This window comes from Spermophilus citellus (assembly GCF_964194105.1).
Source record: "Spermophilus citellus genome assembly, chromosome: 1".
In the NCBI taxonomy this organism is placed as follows: domain Eukaryota; kingdom Metazoa; phylum Chordata; class Mammalia; order Rodentia; family Sciuridae; genus Spermophilus; species Spermophilus citellus.
The window spans coordinates 18,708,315-18,734,167 of record NC_138182.1 but is presented as its reverse complement, the minus strand read 5'-3'; the positions used below and the strand labels follow the sequence as shown (position 1 = coordinate 18,734,167).

Below are 25,853 nucleotides of genomic sequence, written 5' to 3'. Positions count from 1 at the left end.
GATCTAATTTTCAAAGAAACTGTGTATTTTATATTTCAAAGGGGATGTGATTCCATAATTGCTACATTTCAACTGCTCATCCCATGAATGAGCAGTTGAAATGTAGTTTGCTTTCCTCCCAATGTTTCCTTCTCCTGATCCTCTCTTCTAGTGCAGAGAATATCTCCTCTGTAACAGGATAGAGATTGTCATTTCTTTTTCTAGAATATTTGTTTATGTCAAAAATATGGAGCTAATCTCTTTAGGTCTTGATATTTTGAAATGCTAAGACTCAAGTTTTTTATACTTCAAAGTCTTGGTTTTACAACTCAGAAGTCTTGACCTTCTAAATTAAAAATACCCGGACCTGGATTTTTATTCTGTTTTTTTTTTCTCCCATAATTTTTAGGGGGACAGGAAGTAATGTGGGAGGACAAAAACTTCATTTAACATATTAAATATTAAACTCTCCAATTACTTTATCACTTTTGTTTTCATGCTTCTGAAAATCTTAGATAGCTGGGGTTTTGGGTCATAGTAAAGACTTAGTAGTTTATATTCTTAGATACCAAAGAGAAGATCCAGATAGGAAAATAACCCAAGTCTAATAAACTTTTAATCAGTAGGCAATTAATTAGCATGTTGTAAGCATCTGACATTTTGTTCATGGAAAAAGAAAATAATTAGTATCACTGAGTTTTGATGCCAGCAGCTAGTGAGGACTTTAGGGAGGTTAATGAAGGGTACATGAGTGTGTGTGTGTGTGTGTGTGTGTGTGTGTGTGTGTTTGTGTGTGTGTGTGTGTGTGTGTGTGTGTGTGTGTGTGAGAGAGAGAGAGAGAGAGAGAGAGAGAGAGAGAGAGAGAGAGAAAGACAGATAACAAACACTGGTATGGAGTATTCACAATGTCTTGCACCTGGAATTATATAATATTCATACCAAGTGAAAAATTTTATTCAAAGAATAAATTTGAATGTTAGTATTCTTTTTTCAGGATAATATATTGTTCCTGATTATTTGAAAAGTATCTGAAATATGTGAAAATGAGTGAGAAAACAAAAATGTTGCATTCTAAACATTATATACAACAATATATGTCATTTGTGTTAACAGTCATTATGGATTTGGAGGATTAATTGTCTTCTTTGTTCTTTCAGAGAATTTATCAACAGTCTTCGACTATACAGGTCATTCTATGGCAGCCTGGCTGATCAGCTTTGTGTTAATGAATTAGCTGCTGTGGATGGGCTGCCCTGCTGGAATGGAGAAGATCTAGTAAAAAGGTATTTTATGTTTCATGGTCTGTGAAAACATAACTGCTTGTCATCCTCCCTTTCTTTTCCTGAATCTTGAATGAATTACTTCAGTTTTAACTTTGCCACACAAGTTAGAGAGTAATTCTTTCTCTTTAGTTTGTTCAAAGAAAATCTGATTCTTTTTGACATTTTAAAAATATAATATTCTGTAGTTTTTTTAAAAGGTTCTCTTTTCATTTCCACCTACTTGTAAATTATACAACAATCCTACTTTTATTTTAAGTATGACTTATCCTCCAGTCATTTTGTCACTTTTTTTTTGAGTTTAATTTCATGACAATTAGAAATAAGGGAATTCAGTAGAATGAAAATACCACACAAGAATTCATTGATATATGAAAATGTGCCTCAGTAGTTTTAATGGTTTCTTCTTACAGTGGTCTGTTTAAGAGAGGGAAAAAAAGATAGAGAAAGCATATGTTTATTATTGGGGGCACTTTTATGTATGTCTGTTTGAAGCATTGTTTATTTGTATCTGTCAGTTGTTTTCAAATTTAGGAGTAAAATTTCACTTTTACCCTTTTCCCTCCCTATTGGAATATCTTTGACAGCTTCTTCTCCTTGGCTTCTTATCACTGATTATACTCTCAAATAATCTCCTAAAGATGAGAAAGTCTTAAATTTTCCCTCTATGGTTAATAAAACTGGTTGGAAATTAGTCCCTTGATTTGCCAATGCTGGTGACTTTAATAGAATGTGGGATGATGAGACTTTGAGTATATATTTGAATTTTAAAACCTAAAATAAAATAGACTTTTTATTTATGTACTTTATTCATTAAAATGTGTACTTTGGATTTGTATCTGTTAAAATGTGCTTATTTTGAACAGTCTACAAAAAAGAATATAGGATTAGGTATGCTTTCTTACTTAAAAAAAACACATATTCCTTATGAAGACAGGTGATTCAGCTATCAGAAAAGCAATGAGTTCATTTAAAATGTTATTTAACAAATTAAATTTAGTATGAGTGTTAGTCAGTTTTTTGTTGCTGTGACCAAAATATCTGACCAGAACAATTTAAAGGAGGAAAAGTTAATTTTGGCTCATGGTTTGATCCATGATCAGCCAACTCTATTGCTATAGGTCAGAGTGAGGTAGGACTTCAGGGTGGAAGGGCTTGGTGGAGGAGATCTGCTCACCTCATAGCCTCTGGGAAGCCAAGAGAGTGCAGGAGGATTGAGGGACAAGATATATAATCCCAAGGCTACCACTCCAGTGAGCTATTTCTAACCATGACTACTGTTACATAAGGCCTAATAATCTACTCATATTAATAAATGATCAAGTAGCTTAATTCATTGATTAAGTTACAGCTTTCATAATCTAATCATCATTTCACCTTTTGACATTCCTGCATTGTCTATCATTTGAGCTTATTTGGGTATACCTCAAAAAATTCATTACACTATGATAAATATATACTAAGATCAAGTTTAGTGTCAGTTTATATAATAGAATCTATTTACACATTTCTGGGTGATAATGTTCATTATTGTTAAAAGTTACATTCCTGAAATATGAAATAATTAATTTACAGTATATATATGAATAGCTCATAGAGACTATTAAAGTTCTCAGAAAAAGGTCCTTGAAGACAAGAGCTATAATTTTAAGTTTAAATGAAATATGTGGCCAATATGGCTAGTGCTATGTTTTCATTATGTTTCTTAGACATTAGAATGTAAGAATTTCCTAAATATTTCTTTGGCTTTTACTGAGAGCAGTCATAGCATGTGTGGGACTTTTACTTCTAAATGTAGTTATGTCAATATTGTTTCTATTTCTAGTTTAGGGTAATTCATTTCTATCATATTTTATGCTTTCTCTTTGCATACTATTCAAATTTCAGATAAACATTTTATGTGTTTTAATAATTTTTTTCTACAAGGACTAAAGAGACTCCCACAGTGATTAATGAAAAAATAAGCATATAATGTAAATATATTAAATATATTACATCATCCAAATCTATAGCTGTAAGAATTTTAGTTTCCATTTTCCCCATACTTTTCTTGCTAGTTGGTCTGAGATTTATGTGACAGGAAATACTACTGGAGAAATCCATGATTTTACTAAAATTTTTGGAGAGATAGTATTTCCAACTTAGAGACCAACTAGTTGTCCTGATGGAAGCTCATGCCTTTCCTTTCCTGTATACCTGGGCCTCCTGTCTATTAGCCCCTTCCAAGTGCACAGAGATTCCAGGTTCCTGTGAACAAGCTTCACTTGGAGTCCATCTATTTTCAAATAAAATCTTCTAATTTCATTGCCTTGGTGGGCAGTTTTCCTTCCTTCCTTCCTTCCTTCCTTCCTTCCTTCCTTCCTTCCTTCCTTCCTTCCTCCTCCTCCTCCTCCTCCTCCTCCTCCTCCTCCTCCTCCTCCTTCTTCTTCCTCTTCCTCTTCCTCTTCCTCTTCCTCTTCCTCTTTCTCTTCCTCTTCTTCTTCTTCTTCTTTTTTTAATTTTCATGGCTATCTCACGGGTCCTCTACCTATTCCTGCTCCCCTTGGTTTGCAACCAACAGATACAGACACACTTTACATTCTTACTAGATTCTTTCCAAAATGAATGCATTTCAGCTCTGATTATTTTGTAGCAGTGAGCTAAGGGTTTTATAAACATTAGCTTGTTTAATTCTTTCAAGACTTTAATACTCTAAAATGAGTTGATTGGACTGTATTTCTTTTTTATTTGTTGTTGAAAAAACTTCATGTTTACTTTGACTTTTTAAAAATTTAATTATAATTCCATTTTTGACTCAATTCTTATTGTAAATTTAGAATAACAATTTTTAGTGCAAACTCAATGGTAAAATCTAAATATTCATACATTGGTTGATTGATTATGTGTATTCAGAATGAAATAAATTTAGCAGTCAGAAATTATGCATAATTATAAATGCTGTTATGATGTTTTCTGAAATAGTTGTTAAGTAAAAGTAGCTAGTGACAAGATACTATCATTTTTTACCAGCATACTTAAATAAATAAATAAAATGGATACAAATATTTGTTCTACATAGACTATTTCTGAAAGGTTACAGGAAATTGTTAATCTAAATTTAGAACAAAGTCCTGTGGGTGGAGTTTTATTTTAGAATTTTATCATGCATATTTATTTTTTTTAAAAAACAGGTGTTGTAACGATTCAAGAAGGGGATCTTTATATGGGACATTATCGTTTTATTTTCTTTTTCTTTTTTATAACTCCTTGCAAAAAATTAAGAATTCATTTGCAAAGAGTACTACTTACAGTGCCATTTATTTATACATTAAATTTCTACTAGATTTCCATGACTTGTGACCTTGTTGTGTCAAAGCAGTAATGGATATGATTCAATTTTGAACTACTGAATTTACCTAAGAACATTCCTATATGAAGCTGAGTCCAGAAGACTATAGCAGTGTTAAATCTTTAACCATTTTCTCCTTGAGAAAAAATGAAGTATAGCAGTGAGCAGGAGTGAAAAGCTAAATGTGATCCTCATATAAGATATTCATTTCAGAGAATGTATAGTTAGATAAGGTAAATAATGCCATTCAATTTTGAGAAAATGGATGCCAAGTGAATGTATATAGACTATTTTCCTTTTTATAGTGGGTTATAATACTGAAGTTCATCCTGGAAAATTACACCAAGCACATCAATGGCTAAATTGGTTGCCAAGATTGAGTTTATCATTCATTATAAGAGCAGAGTGATTATTTTGGCAAGCTTTCTTCTCCTGCAGGCATTTTTTAGGAGGTGGTTGATAAGATTATTTATGTGCACAGATGTGCTGCCTCAAAGAGTAGAAGAAGCACAGAGACTGTTTTAATATCATTACAGTCCTGTAAAAACTGGGGGAAATCACTGATGTGCTCATCAAAAGAGGTGAAATTCCTTTGTGCTTGTAGATGAAAACATCTCAAATATGTATAGTGTATAAAGCAAGTTTAATTTCTGAAGCAGAATCTGTTTTAATTCAACTGATGTTAACGACTGAATTATACATACACTGTATGGCAACACCAAGGTCAACAGTTCAAACAATTTTAAGATGAAATTTTTTACTGAAATCCACATAGTCTTTATCTCCTGAGGTCCCTCTTATCAACCCCCTCTGTTTATTTAGCATGAAAGGAGATTGTTCTTTGAAAGACTTGTCAGTCCCTACTCTGCTCTCAGTTCTCTGTGACTGCAAATTGATTGTTCCATGATTTGTACTCCTCTCTCTGGGCATTGAAGTTCAGGTGACAGCTTCTTAATTACCAGAACTTCCTTTTCCTTTTTGATTAATAGACAGATAATCTAGTAATTCTCCTTCAATCGCCAGGAATTTATGATCTCCACAACAACTCTTAAACTAGTCAATAGCTGTTAAGTACTCTTGTAAAATTAATGTCATAGTATTTCCACTTCATCTTGATTTAGTTAATGCTTCTTTAATAATCCACTTTTTTTTAGCTTTTATAATGTGATCCCTTTTCTCAAATAATTATAATTGGATTTTTAAAACCCGATAAAAACAGAAAAACAGAACTGTCTGAAATTTTGTACTTACCTATTACCAGTTTCCACTCTACCCAGTCAATGGAATTTTCCCTGGCCACTTTTTATATTTTTTTCAATTTCCCTTTTTACCTATTATGTATCTTGAAAGCCACTTTACTTTCAATCTTATTTTCCCCCTCTTTTCCTGATCTTACAGCATTCAATTTTGTTTTTCCTTTTTAAAGGTGTGGCCTAGTTTTCAAATGTTAGGAACTTCAGTTTTAGAAGAATCAGTTTTCAGGGTTTTTCTATTTTATTAATGTAACAACTAGTTGCTTTTGCTGTGTTTTCTGTGCAAAAGCAATATGTTTTTCACATCTTAAACACCATCTGCTTCCTATTTGTTTTACTTTCACATTCTACCTATCCAATCGGGTTTTCTAATATTGTTGAAAAATACCTTCCCAATAGTGTTTTCATATCTATGCCCCATTGTGTTTAATCCAAAATTAGAGGTTACTCAAAAAATGTGATTTGGAGATGTCTCCTTTCATTTATCAGCAATTTACTATGGTGCTCAAAATTCCCAATATTGACAGAATAATTTTCAACTACTTTATTTTCCCCATGTAACTGTATATAAAGCTTTTCAAACTCCCACTTTATCTTGAGTCCTAGAGAAATGAATCCCTTTATTTGTATTCCTAAATTTGTAGTTGTTGTTGTTGTTGTAGATGGACACAATACCTTCATCTTATTTATTTATTTATTTATTTATTTTTATGTGGTACTACAGATCAAACCTAGTGCCTCACATGTGCTAGGCAAGAGTTGTACCACTGAGCCTCAACCCAGCCTTTGTGTTTTATTTTTACTCCTAAGTACAGCAAGGCCACTATAATACTCTTTGCATTTATATGATTTATATTTTCTTTCTTTTATCTATTATAATTTCTTTTAAAATATAACTCCTGTATTATCTGAGAGGCTAAAAACAATTAATATCATTGAATATCTCTGAGTAATTTTTTTAAACAGAGAGAGAGAGGAGAGAAGAGAGAGAGAGAGAGAGAGAGAGAGAGAGAGAATTTTTTAATATTTATTTTTCAGTTTTTCGGTGGACACAACATCTCTATTTTTTTTTTATGCCAGGCGAGATCGTTACCACTTGAGTCACATCCCCAGCCCCTCTGAGTAATTTTTTTGAAGATAAAAAGACTATGAGGAAATGGAATTTTTATAAGTGTTCGTGAGAACTAAGAGATTTGGTGCTTTGAGAAGTGGCTTTACGATAATACTTTAGTATGTAATGTGTGCTTCTAAAGTGAAGTTGGGTATCTGAAAGGATGAATAGAATAAGAGAAATGAATCATTAAAGTTTCTACCTGTGGCTAAATTTGAATGGGTGGTATTTTTCTTTTTCTTTTCTGATTTAACTTTAAGATCATGTATAGAATGTACTTCCATTGATTTTTTTGTGAAACCAAAGTCTAGAAAACACTACTAGTATCAACTGTTTTGAACTAAAAACATATTGGGCTGGGATTTTCCCAAACAAAAAAGATGAAGCACTGGGGTTGGGGGTGAATAAAAGTACAAACGCTTGCCCAAAGTAGAAAGTCTGAGTTTATGATCTTCAGTAAGGAAAGAATTGAGATACTTCAGTTCTTTGGTGGCAGAAATGAAAAGGTAGTTTTATATATATTGAAAGGGACTGTGGGAATCCTTGCATTGCAGAGTCTACACTCTAGGCCCAACTGGACAAATACAAGTGCAGCTGATATATGAGATTGGGAATGAACAAAAAATAAATCTCAAGGATTCATAGTGCATAGTCATGGCTATGCACTATGTACCACTGGAAGCCTCTCTCTGCCTTACTCTAGAATACTTTCTTGGCAGATAATTCTTATTTAAATGGCAATCTCTGAAGTAGCTATCCCATGGTTTGGGTCTATAGCCAACAATATAGAAGATGTTAACAGGGCAATGTACATTTACCAACTTTGCTCCAAATACTGACACTCCTAACTGCTGTTGAAACCTAGGAAACAACCCATCCTTCTCAGGCTAATATACATATTTTGGTCTTTCTGAAATGCTACATTAATTGGTCAATAAATTGCATGCTATCTCATCTTCCAAACTTAGACATTTCTTTTGAATCCTTTCTTTTAAATGGGACTTGGCATTCCTTTTTTTAAAAAAAAATTTTGGCTATACTGTGGATTAAACCTGGGCCTCACGCAGGCTAGGCAAGTGCTCTGTCATTGAGCTATAACCTCAGCCCAATCACTTATCTCATTGTTAGGCATGTAATTATTATACTCAGAGATCTGTACTCAGAAAGGCATTAAATCTGTGGTATTAAATCTACTAGAAGGCTATTTGTCAATAGAATGGAATTATGGACAGTTCTCAGAACATTTTTGGTTACTGTTACTGTTAGTGTCTAAATGATCTTTGGTTACTGATTAATCTTATGAAGTTAAATTCTGTAATGAAAGTATCCAATCCATAATGGAGTAAGAATGGGAGAAAGAAGAGGCAAAAGAATGCTCTTTTGACAGAAACTTTCTTGATATCTCTTTTACGCCTCTTTTGGCAGGTGTTAAGGGTTGCTTCCTTAGGGTTTTAGAGGGCACAACAATGACAATGACTCTTCCTTGCACTTCTTTATTTGATGGTAAGTTTTTGGTCCCTTTCTGCTGAGATGTTTTGGTAGGTTCTTTATCTCCCACATGGTCTGTTGGAAACCTGGCCCCTTCTCTGCTGTGTCTGTCTGTCTGTCTCCCTTCCTTCCTTCCTTCCTTCCTCCCTTCCTTCCTTCCTTCTTTCCCCCAAGTCTACTACAGAGCTCCTTCTAGCTCTAAGGATTCTTCAAATCTCTTTCACTTAGGATGAACAAATGAGGGAATACCATAGCAGTCCAAACAACTTTCTTTAAATAAATTCTCCTATTTGACCTTTTCAGTATCTATCATATAGTTAATGTGAATGTCAAGCTGTGGAACTAAAAACCATGCTTCTGTCATTTGCTTTTCATGCCTAGCACCTCACTTTAGAGGATGAGGGAGTATGTGCCATCTATTTTTTGTTCTTAGCTGAGATGGAAACAAAGTACTTTTTTTTGCATCCTTTTATGTGTATTTCAAAGTAGTTGGGGGGCAGGCAAAAATACTGGATTCGTGTTCAAGAAACTGCTTTACACTTTGAATGGAACATAAAGTTATGTAAGATATTGTCCCAATTTTTAAGGAATTTGGAAGACAAAAATGTGTAGAAAACATATTCACAATATATACACAACAAAGAAGACTCTGAAATAAAAATGGCATAAAATCCCACAAGTTTTTTGTGAAAGACATTCCATTTGATTTAGGGGATTTCAAAGTTTTTAATGAAAGGAGCAATATGTGATATGTATCTCCTTTCCTTAATGTAAAATAACTTCTCTGAAATATTTATGGATGAGATGAGATGATGTCTGAGAATACTTTTAAATAATTTAGTGAATGGGGGGAAGAGAGTCATCCTCCATAAGAAACAAGGTTTTCTGAGTGGTTAATCACTGAGGCTCTAAGATGGTCCAGGGATGTTTGTTGTAGTATTCTCTGTGTATTTGTTATGTTTGAAAACTCTAATAAAATAATAAATATAAAAACATAGGAAAGCATAATAAAATCAACTTGTTGGGTAGCTACTCTGTCACATACACTGTTCTAGACAGTGGGATTACAGTGATGGAAAAGACAGACCTATGCTTATCTCCTATATAGAACAGAATATAGATGAGACAAATCATGAACAAATTCAGATGTGATTAGTTTACAAGATGTTTAAGATCAGATACAATTTTAATCAAAAAACTTGGAAGCAAGAAAGAGATTAGGAGCAAATGTATTCTGCAGTGAAATGCTCCAAGTTTGGAGGCCTCTATACCACATTATTTCCATTTGTGCAAAATCTTTCAGGTTGTTTTCTCCTTCTTGCTGGTCTCTTTATTTCAGCTTCATGGTCATGTTCTAACTACTTAGAATGAACTCTTCTCTCATTCACTATAGTATACCCATTCATTCAGAAAGCGGATGAAACTCATTGGTTCAAGAGCCAAGGTACCAAGGTTCTCGATAGAGATTAGCCACTTACTACTAATATAAATTTAGGAATATTTATTAAACTTTAAGTGTATGAGTTTTCTTATTTTTAAAATATGGTTGAAGCAATGCTTACCTAGTATTTGAAGATAAAAAGAATTATTTACATAAAAAACTTAGAATACTAGCTGTCACATAGTAAACATTCAACAATTGTTAAATCATATTATGATTAAACAAGATACGTGCATTTTCTCTCTTGTACTGAATGTCTCTCTTCACTGGATGGATTCTATCTTGGATCAGAAGACGCCCATTGGGAAAACAATTATGTGCAAAGGTTAGTTTATGAGATAACAAAAATCAATATTAGGGACTTGGGGTTGAGAGTAAGAGATAATCCTTTATTAATACACCAGAAGTTTATCTCATTAGGGCTAAAATAGGGAAAATCTATCTTAATAGGCAGTTCATCAAATACTGCAACTGTGCAGGGATGTTCTGTCTTGTACAATCAATAAATCATATTTGTCATGGGAGAACTTAAAGTTAAGATACAAAGACAAAGCATTACAGAAATCAAAAGAAAACTTTTGTTCCTGAACAGTAGTTGAGGAATGAATCTCTGGTCAGGCTTACAGTTGATCACAATGAACCATCAGTTGACTGGAAATAAATCTCTTCAGCCATGCTAAATTTCAGTGCATCATACGACAGATTGTTTTGGATGACATGACAGTTCTAAGGCTGCTGTATTCATTGTCATTTCCCCTCATCCACTGAATTTTTGAAGCAAATGTGTATTATAAACAGGGTCCCTAGAACAAAATGAGGTTGAACACCAGCCATCACCATGTGCCTGCTCAGTTTCTCCCCATATTGACGCTGTACAAGTGGACTATTTTTAACTTGTTACATGCTTGTACAAGGCATCTAGCAGAGGAAAATAAAAAGTCCAAGACAGCAAGATGAAAGTTCACTGAAGTGGAAACCTAAAGGACATTTTCCCGTCTGTTTAGCACAGAAGTTGTTATCTGTGGGGGTATGGATTTCATTGCAGTTCCATAGATTGTGACTTCCAGATTGTGTTATTGCAAAACATCAGCAACCTTAAAGGACTCCAGGATCCAAATATTACTTTAGTCAGAGAGTTTATTATTTAGCACTTGTTTTTATATTGGGCTTCTGTCTGAAAAGCTATTCCCTTGTCAGTAAAATGGATGTAAATATTTTTTCTTTGATTATTAGTTCCTAAATTTTCATATTATAGTCTATAAATTTATCATGGAATGATTTATTACATTTTAAGTAAACTACTACAAGAGAAATGAAAAAAAGAATAGTCATTTATTCATATTTCTTTTCTTAAAATAAATAGACACCAGTGTATTCTAATTTAATTTCTAAAAATAGCTTATCAATTATGAGCAAGTTTTATTGCCTAACTGTCAAATGCTTGTTTTCTGATACATTTCTCAAAATAAGTAAATAATCAACTAAATCAATAAACTGATAGATATTGTTAAAAAGAGTTTCAGAAATCTGGTTTGAAATTACTTGCACATTAATAAGAGTAACATGTGTACTATGGTATATTTTGGCTTGCACAAGTAGCATAATTATATATTTTCTTTTTCTAAATTTTTATTTCCCCATGACTACTCTGAAGTGAGATATATTTTATTTATTTGTATTCTTAGGGCAACAGATGAATAGAAATTATTTTTTGTGTTCATTTATCCATTTTCAAAGTTACATCTTTAAACAATTTTATATGACCATAGTCATAGAAGGTGGATGTTATAAATATTTGAGGTAATGAGTAAGAAACTCAAGAATCTCAGAATCATGAAAGAAATGGATCTCACTTTTGAAAAAAAAAAAGCCTAAAAATCAGTTCATTCTCTACAAATAAAGCTCTAAACAATGGTTGGGAGAAGGGGATATACAAATAAAATTATGATTTCTGCTCACTTCAGCTTAGTGCTTGATTATTTTTACATAATATGGCTGTATTATTATTACTATTAAAATCATCTTTCTATTTTAAGAAATGCCTTGTGACTCTTGAGTTCCCTTTATCATCCTCAGATAACCTATACCTTAATTGGTACAAAGTTGTCCATTTTGGGGCCCCATTTTATGTAATTTTGATAGCAAGAAAACTCTTCTGCCTAATAATCTAAAGCCTTATTGTTAGTTTATCAGCTGGTAGGGTATGTGATGTTGCAAATATATTCGTTTACATATATTAAATATAAAATACAATCAATTGTATATATGGATTAAATATGGGTCATTTAAAATTATTCTAGGTAGAATATAGACATTTTAAGATTCATTGATTAAATCATTAAATCAATAAGAAGTTAGAGTAAACTTGTTTTGTTTTAACTTATTTTGTATCAAAAACCTAGCTTACCAAGCTTCCCTGAAGATTTTAGAATATTCAGCCCCTGTAAATACATGAGTCAATCCCTTAAAATGACTTTCTGTCTATGTATAATGTACTTTTGTTTGATACAAAATAAACCCATTTACTTTAAATGTGTCTAGTGAGCATGACATATTTAAATACACAAAGTATTGCTAAGTGTTAAAATGTATATGAAACTGTTGGCTTGGAATTGTGTCATGACTATTGAATTTGACATCATGCTTATCATATTGAAATACGTATTTCTACAGAGGTAAGTGATGATACTCTGTGGGCTAGAAAGAGCTATAAGATGATAGTCCCAGAGTCAAAGGACTTGCTGTGCCTTTGTGGATAGCATGTTAGTTATTGATCAGAAAAACGGCTGTGCCTCTCTTCTCTCTCTCTCAAATGTGTGCATGATTGATTCTCTCCCATTGTTTTGAAATCTTTTTGTTTTATATATATGTGGATAAATATGCATATTATGTACATCTATATTCCTACTCATGCATATATATTGTTATACACATACAAATACAGTGTTAGTCAACTTTCCATCACTGAGACAAATAGCTGAGATACATCAATTTATGAAGGAAACAGTTTACTTTGGCTCACAGTTTTGGAGCTTTCAGTCATGATTAGCCCCACTGCTTTGGGTCTGTGCAGAGAAACACATTACGGTGAAAGCAGACAGCAGACCCAAACTACCCACCTCATGACTGGGAAATGAAGAAGGGAAAGAGAAAAGGGGCTAGGGTGCCACCAACCCTTTCATGGGCATACTCCCAATGACCTGAAGACCTCTCACAAGGCCCCACCTCTTAAAAGTAGGTTCTGACACTCCCAGTAGCACATCTGTGGGCCAAGTCTTTACGATATGGACTTTGAGGGCACGTTTATGATTTAAGCAATTTATAACACATACACGTATATGTGTGTGTGTATGTCTATATACACACACAAAGATATATGTGTGTATGTATATACACACACACACACAAATATATATGGATTATTTTGAATTACTCTAGACAGAATATAGACTTTTTAACATCACAAGATTTCAGCATAAATGAGTTTAGCTTATCTTGTATCAAACAAAAATATTTAGCTAGCTAGCTAGCTAGACAGAGAGAGAGACAGGGAGCTACTTTAAGGAATTAGCTCATGTAATTGCAGGACCTGGATACTTCAAAATCTTCAGGGAAGCTTGTAGGCTAGAAATTCCAGTAAGGGTTCATGTTGCACTGTTGAGTCTAAAGACAATTTAGAGGTAGAATTTCTTTATTTTCTGGGGACCGTTGCCTTTTCTCCAAAGGCATTTAGCTGACTGGATGAGGCTCACCCACATTATGGAGAGTGATATTCTTTATACCGTGTCTACTAATGTAAATGTTAATCAAAGCTAAAAACAAATTTTCACAGCAACATATAGACTGTTATTTGACCAAACTCCTGAGTACAGTTGCTTAGCTGAGCTAAATAAAATGAATCATTATAAGTAATGCTCTGGGTGATGAACAAGGTATCAGATTGCACTCTTGTGGGCTGATGTTCTAGAGTGGGGGTGAAGGAGGAGGCTATGTTAGATGAGGTATCCAGGGAAAACTTCTCTAAAAAGAAATCACATTTAAGCTGAACATAAGGGAAGATGTGAGCATTCCAACTACAGAGAACATCATGCTTTGTGTGTCTGAGGAACAGAAGGGAGATCAGCATGTGCAGAGCAGAATGATGTGGATTGTCTGGAATGAGATTGTAGATGGGGCAAATGTTGGATCACATGAGCCAGGGAAGAAGTCTGGATTTCATTCTAGGAACTTTGAGAGGTCATTGGAGTTTTCAAACTGTAAGATAGGAAAAAACAAACTTTATTTTTTCCCTTTATGCTCATAGGCAATACAGAAAACTTCAGTGACTAAATATAGGGGTGTGTCCCACACTACAAGATTCTCTAGTGCTCTTCAGACACTGCATGTCCTATAATTCTGTTCAGTCTGACATAATCCAAATTGTCACAGACCCCTGGGGTTAAGGGCTTTGTCCCAGAGGACTACTCCCTACTTTAGATGCCAATCTAAAAAAAGTAGTAGGTTCACAGTTACCTATAGCTTCTGTATGACTTGGCTACACATTGCAGGTTCTTACAATCCCATTCTTGAATTCTATCATTTGCTAGAATAATGTGCAGAATTTAGGGGAACACTTTACTTACTTTTATCCTTTTATTTAAAAAGATGCAACCTAGGAACAGTCAAATGGGAGAAATGCATAGAACAATATATGGAGGAAGGAATGTAGTCTTCTGTGGCTCTCTGGGACACCCCGCCTACCCTGCACTTCCACATTCTCTGGAACCTGGAAACTCTTAGAAATCTGTACTTTTGGGATTTTTATGGAGGGTCTACTCCCTGAAGCATCAGGGGGTAAGGGTGAAGGTTCCAGTTTCTAATCATGACTTGGTCTTTCTCGTGACTGGTCCCATCCAGAACCCACCCAGAATCACCTCAGTAGAATATAAAATGCTACTATCACTCAGATCTTTTGTTTTGTTTTTTATTTCTATACCAGAATATCTAAGACTGGATAAATTGTGAAGAAAAAAAATTTATTTCCCCATAGCTCTGGATGCTGAAGAGTCCAAGATTAGGATACTGTTATTGCAGAGAGCTTTCTTTCTGCATCCTCACATGGCAGAAATCATCACCTAGCAGAAGGGCAAAAGGAAAAGGGGGCAGAGTTCTCTCATTTACAATGGAATTAATCCTACTCACAAAGGCAGAGCCCTCCTGGCCTAATTGCCTCTTAAGAGTCCTGTAACAGTCATATCTCTTACTGTATTTACAGTGGCAATTTCAACATGCATTTGGGGGGAGACAGACATTCAAGCTATAGAAATCCATACTTAAGAGTTTTTTTTTTTTTTTTTAAATTCTGTGTCAGGAATTAATCAGAGGAGACTAAACAAGAAGAAGGACTGAAATTGACTAACATACCTGGACAGACTTTTGTCACACACCATTGTCTTTTATTTAGGTTCCATTCAGTACTCCAAAGAGAATGATTTTGAAGCCAGTGCCTGTTCTCCAGGCTAAATGGACTTTGTGCCAGACATTGTGTGTTTCCCAAGTTGATAGGATTCCCCTAAAAATCATTTATTGTTCCTCCTAGGTATTGCATACATTCCTATTCTCCCCCTCTCCTACAGAAAAAGGGGTATATAAGTTTCGGAATCTCCTTGGGCTAGTGTTTAATTACATTATGTGGTGGTCTCCGTGCTCATAATAAATTTGTGTGTCTTTTCTCCAGTTAAACTTTCTTTGTCAGTTTATTCCAGCAAACATTCAGAAGGCATAGAGGAAATTTCCCTTTGCCCCTACACAAACCAAATTAAAGAATTTCTAACAAATCAAATAAATGCAATTGAATAAAAATCCAATAAGTATTTGTTTGCTTATTATTATGGCAAATGTCATGAAATTTTAAAATCCAGGCATGAAGGCAAAGATATTTCTATATCCCAAACAGAGAGAAAATTATTTCTGTGTTTTCAGAAGGCAACTGGGCAAAATATATCAGTATTTCAAAGGCATATGATATTTGAATCACCTATTTCACTTGTAGAAATCATTCAACATAGTTTACATTAGCATAAGATAGGAATAGCCAAAATGCTCTTTAGTAGGCAAATAATTATGGTTTACTTTAATCATGGACTATACCTTTTGAGTTTTAAAAAGAGGTAGCTCTATAGGTAGTGATATTGAAATAACTATGGAAGAACAGAATTGGATGATAAGTTTATGAGGAAAAATCGATCATTTTTCTATATGCTTTCATAATTTTTTTTACCATGTACTTTTAAAAAACCAACTAAAAATCAAATCAAATCATTCTTGTTATGTGATGGGAAAATTGTCATTTGTATAAAATTCAGAAAGATATCTTGTTTAAGAACAATATATTGAAATGTAAATGCATTTTAAATAAAACTTAAGCAAATTGGCAAATAAAATTAAAGCAAATAACAAATTTTAAATGTTTTTAGTGTTGTTTATAATTATTTGAGAAATGAATTGCATAGAACTTAAAGAATGTCGATGGTTGCTACCCTGAAAGTCAGCCCAGTAGTGGATTAGAACTGACTGAAAACTGCTTTACCAACCCCTGTGAGACAAAACCAAAACCATGTGGTACCCATACCATATCTGGAGATGGCAAAGGATAAGGAGAGCACTTCATCACTGGTGATGACTACTCCTGTCTTTTTTTAAAATTAGAGTTCCTATAGCTTTTTATTAGAGCACATGGGTCTATCAGGAAATGGTGTATTACGTTTTAAAGTGAAGTGTGTCATAAACTTAAATTCATTAGTACTGTAGTATAGAGACAATAGGGGTGGTATAATTAAAAAGAAAAAAAAAGTTAACCAGATACTGAAAACACAAGTGATGGTATTTGGAAATTACATAGAAATTATTATTTTATATCTGATTTTCATAATATAAAACCATATATTCAGGAATTTCATAATATAAAACCATATATTCAGGAATATAATTGTGTAGTCATAGGTAGGGTTACATTTGCCTCTGTTTTTTGAAACTTTTGTGTTGATTTGCCTTATTTCCATTTAATCACTCTTCTTTTCCCTTAAAGATTTTTTAAACAATAAAATAGGTATATTGTATGTCATCTAATTCATTAGAGAAGAATAAAGATGATTAAGGGAAATGCCAATTATATTACATGAAGATCTTCAGGAGAAATGCAACTTGATACTCCCAGAAGGAGATAATTAAAAACTTTTAAGAACTTGATTCTTAAATATATTTTTATTTCATAAACCTTATGTTCAGTAGTTCCCAGTGTGTGGTTCCCAGAGTTCAGTCCCCAAACCCTGGACCTCTAGTAAATCAGAAATTCCAGGAGTTGGGGCCTGGATTCTATATCTTAGCAAGGCTTCCAGATGATGATGTTTTTCAAGTATGAGAACCTTATCTTAGGGCACCACAATTATTTTTTGAAATAATTATTGTCCCCCCCCCAAGATTTTTAGAGTTTTTTTTTTTAAATAGTAAAGAGTAACATTTCCATCACAAGGGGTTCAGATAGCATGATATTACAAATCATATTATAGAAATGTTGCTGAGATTCTCATTTGGATGAAGATTTTAGAGCAGTTTTGATATATGATAGAATTCTATTTTGATATACAGAGCACCTTCTATAAAATGAATTTTGTATTTCAAATGGATGAAGCCTTTAACACAGATGGAATTTTAAGTATTGCCTATTTCCGGAAGAAAAGCATTGATCACATCCTCCTTAGCTATTTAGTATCACCAATGGAAATTAATTATTTAAACACATTTGGATCTTTAACAGTCAGGAGGTGAAGTGTTTTAAGATCACCATTCTTTCATAAACATATACAAAATATAATAATATTGAATTCTGCATAATAATGACTGTTTTGGGCTTTCTAAATACTGATCCTAGTAGACTGCTGAGTAACTGAAGATAAATATAAGGTAAAGATCAATCCTACCTATTCTTAATATAGCAACTGCAGAAAAATCTGGAAGGAAAACTCATGGATTATTAATGATGGTTATTTCATTTAAAAGAAATGTTAGGACTGAAAAAAGACTCTCTCTAAGGAAGTTTGAATGTTTATATATAATTTTCAGTGCAGGTATTTGGGATAAAGATTTTTATTTTGAACATGGTTTTCAACAATGTTTGGTTTTACAATTTTTAAGTATTCCTTGGCTAAAATTGCCTGTCTAGTCCAGACTAGCAATCAAGCTATTTGTAGAATGTAAAAGCTTCAGGACTGGACAGCTAATTAGGAATTTATTCATGCAGACATGCAAGTCAGCTTCTCTTTGGGACTCTGTCCAATTCAACACAGAAAGCATCATAATGCCTATGCAGACCCAATCCTTTACTATTTATACTAACGTCATTTATCATGCCTTTTCATGTGTATCTTTTGGGAACTATTCACCCACAAACTTTATTATTATTTTTATTATTACTTATCTTTAAAAAAATGTGATGCTGTTCCTGAGAAAACATATTGTTGTTTTGGGATTCCTAATTAGCAGTTTCCTGTTCATTTTACTTGCAAATGCTTTGCTTTCCTCTCTGAAAGTTTTGTAACAGCCCAAATGACAAACTATTCAGCTTCCTGAAGATTTCACCAACAAAACAAATGTTTTGTGTTTAATTCATAAGAAACTGAAGAGCAACTTTTGGGTGGTACAGTATGGAGCAAAATCGCACCTGTCCAAGGGATTCTTACAAAATGCATGTGAACATCAACATTCTTTCTCTTTTCTCCACCTCAGTGAAGCAGATGGTTTGTAACTGTATGCAAACAAGTACAAATAGCTTGACATTTTACCTTGTAAACTGCTTCAAAAGAAATTTCCTATTGAAAAATTTCTGTTATGGGACTTTAACTTCCTCTCAGTTGAACATTAACAATCTTTATTGCGTGCCTACCACGTGTGAGGCTGTAGATCAGGGCATTAATAATACATAGCAGTGATCCTTGCCACCCTGGGAATCACCCCTGTGGGTCATGGGATAGTGTAGCGCAGGGTGCTATGGGAGTATATTGGAGAGGCACCTGGAAGTCAGAGTCAGTTCAGGATGGCAGTAGCCATTGTTGGTTCCTCAACCCCCACTTTCCCATTGAGGTTCACAGGAACAGCCCCAGTGCCTCCAAGTGGAATGAACTCCATGTTGCAATTTCTGTTTTATTGCTTCCTGGTGGGACCAGAGGACATTATATGCCAGCTGACACCCCCAACCCTCATTTGTTACAACTTGTATCTCCTGCTCTATCTTGTTTCTGTCATTTTCATTCCCCTTAGAGCATTTCCCCAAAAAAAACTGCTTCAACAATCAGACACTTCTAGGGAAAGTGATTTAACAGAGTTTCATCATTTCAAAGAGACCTGCGAGGTTAGTAGGAGTAGCTATAGTTAAAAGGAAAAGGGTAAGGGAAGAAAAAGGTTTTCCATGTGGAGAAGATATCAGCTATAGTGGGGAACCAGCACACAGGAGAGCAAGAGTTCTGGTTAAAGAAGAGAGTGATATGTTTTGGGGCAGGGTGTGAGAGTTGGTAGTAGGTGGCAAAGGAGTCATGTGAGATGATGTTGAAAGGATTAAGAAACATTGTAAGTCAAGTTGCAAATACTTCAACCCAATGACAAAAAGTTGAGAAACATCAGATTATTGCCTGTATTTCAGTTTGTATAAAATATGTGATATTTGAAATTATTTATGTACTTAAAGATCTTATGGATATTGAAGGGAGACCAGTAGGATAGAGGAAAGGGACAGGAGAGGGTGGAGAGGATGGAAAGGGGAAATATGAGGGAATGATGTTAGCCAAATCATATTGTTATATTATGTGCATGTATGAATATTTATTGAAAAATCCCACCATTATATACAACTGTAATGTACCAATAAAAATGGGAAGAAAAGATATTTCAAAGTAGTGTTCTAAAATGAATTCCTTAGACTGTACTACAGGAAAGAGGCTGCCATCATCTGATTACTCCCAAAGGGCCATCTGTGCTCAACCTTACTTATCTTAGTCCTCAGTATTAAAGATGCAGCTTGTGGGCAGACAGTGTTGCGAATGGTGGACTTCTCCTTCTGTTCCCCAAAGGAAGACCCCAAGATGTGAGATGAAGAACACGTTCTAAGTCTATAAAGCCTAATGTTTAACAGTCCTATGGGAAAATGTGTATTTCATATAACATTTTCCATTTACTTCAGTGTAATACAAGTTTTCAACCTGCTCATTCTGATATATTCTATAATCTATATAATAAATATGGAAAAAAATATGTATTACAAATGACTGCCAAACATAAAACTAAATGAAGAGTTATTTTCTCACACTCCATTCTTTTCTACCATTTGTGTTGTAATTAATGTTGCATTTCTATTTGTCTAGTTGCAAATTGTGTATATGTGACTGTCTACAAGTACACTGACCTGAAAATATATACAGAGGTAGGGAATACTCAGTAGGAAATTAACTTGGAATTGTGTTCCTCCCTTTTTCTTGTGCTAGTATTTCTGTTTTGCCACCATTCCTCTTTCACTTTGGTCCTCATTTCCCATTATCTCTGGATTTTTATTCCATCCACTTGCATTTTTGTGCCATCCTCCCTTGTGATAATTTCTCCATAAAAAAATCAACAATTCAGTTCAGTACGTATAAATTCCTTCACAGTATGATTTTTTTTCTGCATCTTCAGATCTCTCTCTCTTTCTACTCTATCTTTCTACTCTCTCCCATATGTCTCCAGTTCAGGAATACTAAATATACCTCTTCATATCTCTGTGGGTTGGGGTAAATATTGGTCTTGTTGAGTGCATTTTTTTTTTTTTTGGTCTCAGTCTTTCAAAATCAAGATTAAACGTTGCCTCTAAGACTTGATCAACTGGCCATTTCTTTCTCTGGAGTTGCTTGCACTTGGTATGTACTTCTGTGAGAGCATTTACCTAAGATGTACTTTAATCACTTGCTCATATGTCTATCTTAGATGGTTTCATGATTGAGAGTCCCAGATTTCATCTGAGCATAATTCAGATATATGGCAAAGTGAAACTGGGACCATGGATAGCTAGAATCCTACTTTCTGGAATATTTATCCAGAGAAGAGGAACAGACACAATGAACTGGAAATTAGGTTAATGTAGCTTTGTTTGTTTATAGAACCTTGTAGGGTTTGACAGCCTACTTGTCAATATTGGGATGCTGTTTAGTTAATTAGAGAATATTACTACTTCCTCGGAGCCTAGCTATAGCTAAGTACTTTGTATTATCTTTTTACAACTACCCTATTAAGGAGAAAGAGAAAACAAGGATTGGAGATATAAGTCACTAAGTCAAGATTCTATCAGTAGCAAGTAGCAGAGCTAACACCGGAAATCTGATGCCAGATCATGTTATTTTCATTGTTATGCTTCAGTGCCAGTCCCTAATAAATTACACATGTCAGTGATGAACAACTAAATGAATGGATGTGAACATAACTAGTGTAATTTTTCATTCAAAAACAGCACATATGTGTACACTGTAGGTATGAATATTTTTCAAGTGTCTGGTATGGCCCACATAATGAGACTGTTGCAGTCGAATTTATGGTTCAAATCCCAATCTGTTGCCAACCATCATGCAACCATCAGAAAATAATTAAATCTCTTTCCATGATCCTTCAAAAGCTCTTTTTAGCTCCTTCCAACACACACCTATTTAACATTGTAATGTGTAACTGCCCAATAAAATTGCTTTTAAAGCCCTTCCTGCTAACCTTTAACCCTCAGGACTGTGCATAATTTATTATCCTCTAAACAATCAAATCCTTTCCTTTCTCATTTTTGAGGATTTCCTTTCTTCCTCCTCCCTCATCAACATTACTTTCTTTACTGGATAATATAGAATCAAGACATTTTGATTATTTGTCATTTTAATTTAAGAGGTAGTTCTGTGTTTCTAATTAGCATTTAATGAAAATAGTTTGTTTTCTACAACAAAATTGTTGCTTGGGTTTTTTGTTGTATTCTTTTGGTGTTTTTATTTTCCCCCCACTTTTTGAACCAGCATTCATTGAAGGAATAAGGAAGTTGCCATCTATTCTTGGTTAAGCTATTGCGCTCTGGGAGTGTTGTGATCTGAACCAAACAGTCCACTTTTTCATCTTTACATATGCAGAGAAACTCAGTATGTGAAGTCATGCGAACATGTGAATCCATACTTTTTGAAAATGATACATGATTATAGAAATGTCAGTGCTCAATTCCAGAATTAATTCTGTTGACTCATTACTTAGATATACAAGGACAGTTATATTCTATAAAGGTCTTATAAATTTGTTGAAGTCTTACATTTCCAGCTTCCATACAAAATTTCTCGTCTATTAATTAAAACATTACCTTGATGTAAGGATGTAAGATTGATCTGGATTTTGAGTAAATTTAGATCCTAGACAGGAACCTGAAGGTTCTATTTGCTCTTCTTCAATCTCTGGATCAACACTTCTAACTTGTTTTCCTCAGTGTCCTTGCTCAGCTTCCTTTATCTAAAAGCACTTCCTAAAATCCATTTTAAAAAAATTTAAGAGAATAGTTGGGTAACTTCTTCAGAGTAACATGTTTAACTGTTAGAATCTCAGGGGTGTGCCTGTCTCTATACCACCACAGGCTGTCTTTTCTAAGCAGCTAACAGTCAGTTGAAGCTCATCCCCCAGTGGCACTTCAGAAAGCCCACTTTCATAAACACTACTCAAGTGCTGTCTAAATTCTAAAGACAGCTAAAACTACTTTCTCAAATATCAACTTCATTTCATCAGAGTCCACAAATTCTCATATGCAAAAGTTTCATAAAGGATTTTCAGAATTCTTAAAAAACAAAAATGTGCCTTGGCTATGAAACAACTCACTAGAGGGCCAAATTGGTACTTTTGTTCTTTTCACAACATCTTTCAGGAAAAACTATAGCAAAATCTTTAGGAATCCAAGCGATGCTTATATTATTAGGTTCATCTGAGTAGCTAGTTAAATGAAGTATACAAAGCAAAAGTTAAACTGAGCATTCAAACCAAAGATTATGGAACTGGTCTTGGTCTTCTGCACTTCAGTAGTTTCTAGGCCATCTCCTCCTATTCCCATCTCCATTCTTTATCCATTAAACTGGATTCTCATTCATCTCTGGGTTTCTGGTCACATAATTAACTCTCTCTTCCATCCTAATACAACTTACACAGTGGTTTTCCAAAAATATAAATACGAACATTGGGTTGTTTTAATTAATGAATTCTCCAATGCCTGCCATTTCAGAAGTTCAGATGAACTTCAAGCTTCTTTGCTTGATGCCTGAGGCTAGCATTTACCTGAATGTGTCTAATCTCATGTACTTTCCTTTTACATCCCCTGTATGTGCTTTATGTTCCATTAATGTAGAATTTCTCATATACTTGCCCTGTGATTTGGAGCTTGCTCTTCTCTTTATAAGGGCACTTCTTTTACCCTCTTTAGTCTAAAAGTGATTCTAGTTCTTTTCAGCCTTATATACTACTAACTTGCTTAATGAAGTATCCTTATCAAAAATAACATGGTTGTTATCATTTGAAGCTAGATTTACTTGTCCAACACTGACTCCCAACTTAAAGGAGGAATACCTAAAAACTCAGTCTAACAGAGCACTTGTCATACTGTGGCAATAAGTAAAAGACATTGAACAGAAAAAAAAAAAAGAGGATGTTTACTTGGTTCAAGACTCATTAAACAAGTCTAAACTTATTTATAATACATTGTTTAGAAAAGCATCACACAGAATGAGTAAGAGGTAATATGTGGAACATCTTGCTTGTAATGGAGTCATATATAATCAAAAGTCATCCAATTTTATCATATTGTAGCTTTGTGTCTTTTATATGCCTTTTATTGCAATTGACAACTTTGCCTGAAAAAGTTTTTCCCTATTACAATCCTATGAAATAGGTATTTTTTTCATATGTGAGCCAACTGTTGCCCAGATAAATTAAAAAAAAAAAAAATACACCCTGTTTCATAGACTCATCAGGCACTGGGGATTAAAATTCCTTTTCAAAGCCAATGATCTTTATCTTGGCAATATTGCCTCTGATAAAGTACTGTAGACAATACTTCCCACTCTTTCTCACTTCTCCTTTCTTTAAATGAAGATTGCATCAAAGGAATACATTGGAAGCTGAGTTTTAAACATTTATTACACTCTGAGCTAGTCTGAATGAATAAGAATCAGACTATCATGATGTTAGATCATTTTTCTCAAAATACAGTAAAATATGATTCATTAAAATATACTATATTTTAATTAAACAATTTCCATTTAATGCATAAGCTAAATTATAATTACTTCTATTTTTTTTACATGTAGACATGCATTTTCCTTTAAAGTAAGATCCTTTTAAATTCCTTTTGAAATGCGAGACTCTTCAGGCTGCTTCTCATGCCTTCCCACTGTTTCTGTATCTTTGGTTGCCATCCAGTGGCAATAGTCACATACTTCACTTGAGAATAAGAGGAGAGAAAATCCCTCTACTTTCGAAGCAGACTGTCTTTTATATTCAAAAGCGAATGATACATATCCATTTTATGTAATTAAGATTTTAGCCATGACTCACTCTGAGTCTAAGAAAGATAAAAATAAAACTAGATACTGACCTAAATAACCTGTAAGTTCTAATTAAGGAAAAATTAATTCTTTTATTTTTCTCACAAAATTTATAACCAACATTTATCCCTTCAGAAAATCATTAGAAATAAAGTATTTGTATTAAAATTTTTTCCAGGGTGAATAATCTATAAATCCATGTATTGGTGATGAACGCAGTATAATCAAATGCTAGTTTCCTTATGGCATTCTTATTTATAATATCTCACCAATGAGAGGAAATTCTTGTGTAAAACTCTGAATGGAGATTTTAAGATAATAAAGTGTGTGTGGATGATTTCTTCTCAGATGGGCAAGTTGTTATCTGTAACACAGATGTGATATATAGGAAATAACTTTAAAGCAACATCTTCTAGAACCATCTTAGAAACTTATATGTGAGCAGAGGTGAGGAAAATATATTTCTCTTAAACAGAATGGAATTTCTTTTTTTTAATTTCTAAATTTATTTATTTTTTAATCAAATTTATTATATATGACAGCAGAATGCATTACAATTCTTATTACATATATACAACACAATTTTTCATATCTCTGGTTGTACACAAAATATAGTCACACCATTCATGTCTTTATATGTGTACTTAGGGTAATAATGTTTTCTCATTCCATCATCTTTTGTAATCACATTCCCCCTCCCTCCCCCTCCCACCCTTTATCCTATCCAGAGTTCTTCTAATCCTTCCATACTTCACTACCCCCAACCCCATTATGAATCAGCATCCTTATATCAGGATAAATATTCGGCACTTGTTTTTTTGGGATTGGCTAATTCCATCCAGCATTATCTTCTCTAACTCCATCCATTTACCTGCAAATGCCATGATTTTATTCTCTTTTAATGCTAAATAATATTCCATTGTGTATATATACACCACATTTTCTTTATCCATTCACCTACTAAAGGACATCTAGGTTGGTTCCAGTTTAGATATTGTAAATTGTGCTGCTATGAACATTGATGTGGCTGTGTCCCTGTAATATGCTGTTTTTAAGTCCTTTGGGTATAGACCAAGGAGAGGGATAACTGGGTCAAATATTGGTTCCATTCCCAATTTTCCAAGGAATCTCCATACTGCTTTTCATATTGGCTGAACCAATTTGCAGTCTCACCAGCAATGTATGAATGTACCTTTTCTCCCACATCCTCACCAACTCTTATTGTTTTTTGTATTCATAATAGCTGCCATGCTGACTGGAGTGAGATGAAATCTTAGAGTAGTTTTGATTTGCATTTCTCTAATTGCTAGAGATGTTGAACATTTTTTCATATATTTGTTGATTGATTGTATATCATCTTCTGAGAGGTGATT

General features: G+C 33.8%; 1 protein-coding gene across 1 annotated transcript in view; it reads left to right on the top strand.

The window, feature by feature from the left end:
- GPC5 (glypican 5) overlaps nt 1-25,853 on the top strand; it is a gene marked incomplete at both ends in the record, with an annotated part of 647,880 nt that overhangs the window by 299,859 nt on the left and 322,168 nt on the right. Inside the window, one exon of the mRNA XM_081309273.1 lies at nt 1,137-1,262. Within this exon, the coding sequence (XP_081165399.1) occupies nt 1,137-1,262 (126 nt within the window). The remainder of the gene's footprint in view (nt 1-1,136; nt 1,263-25,853) is intronic.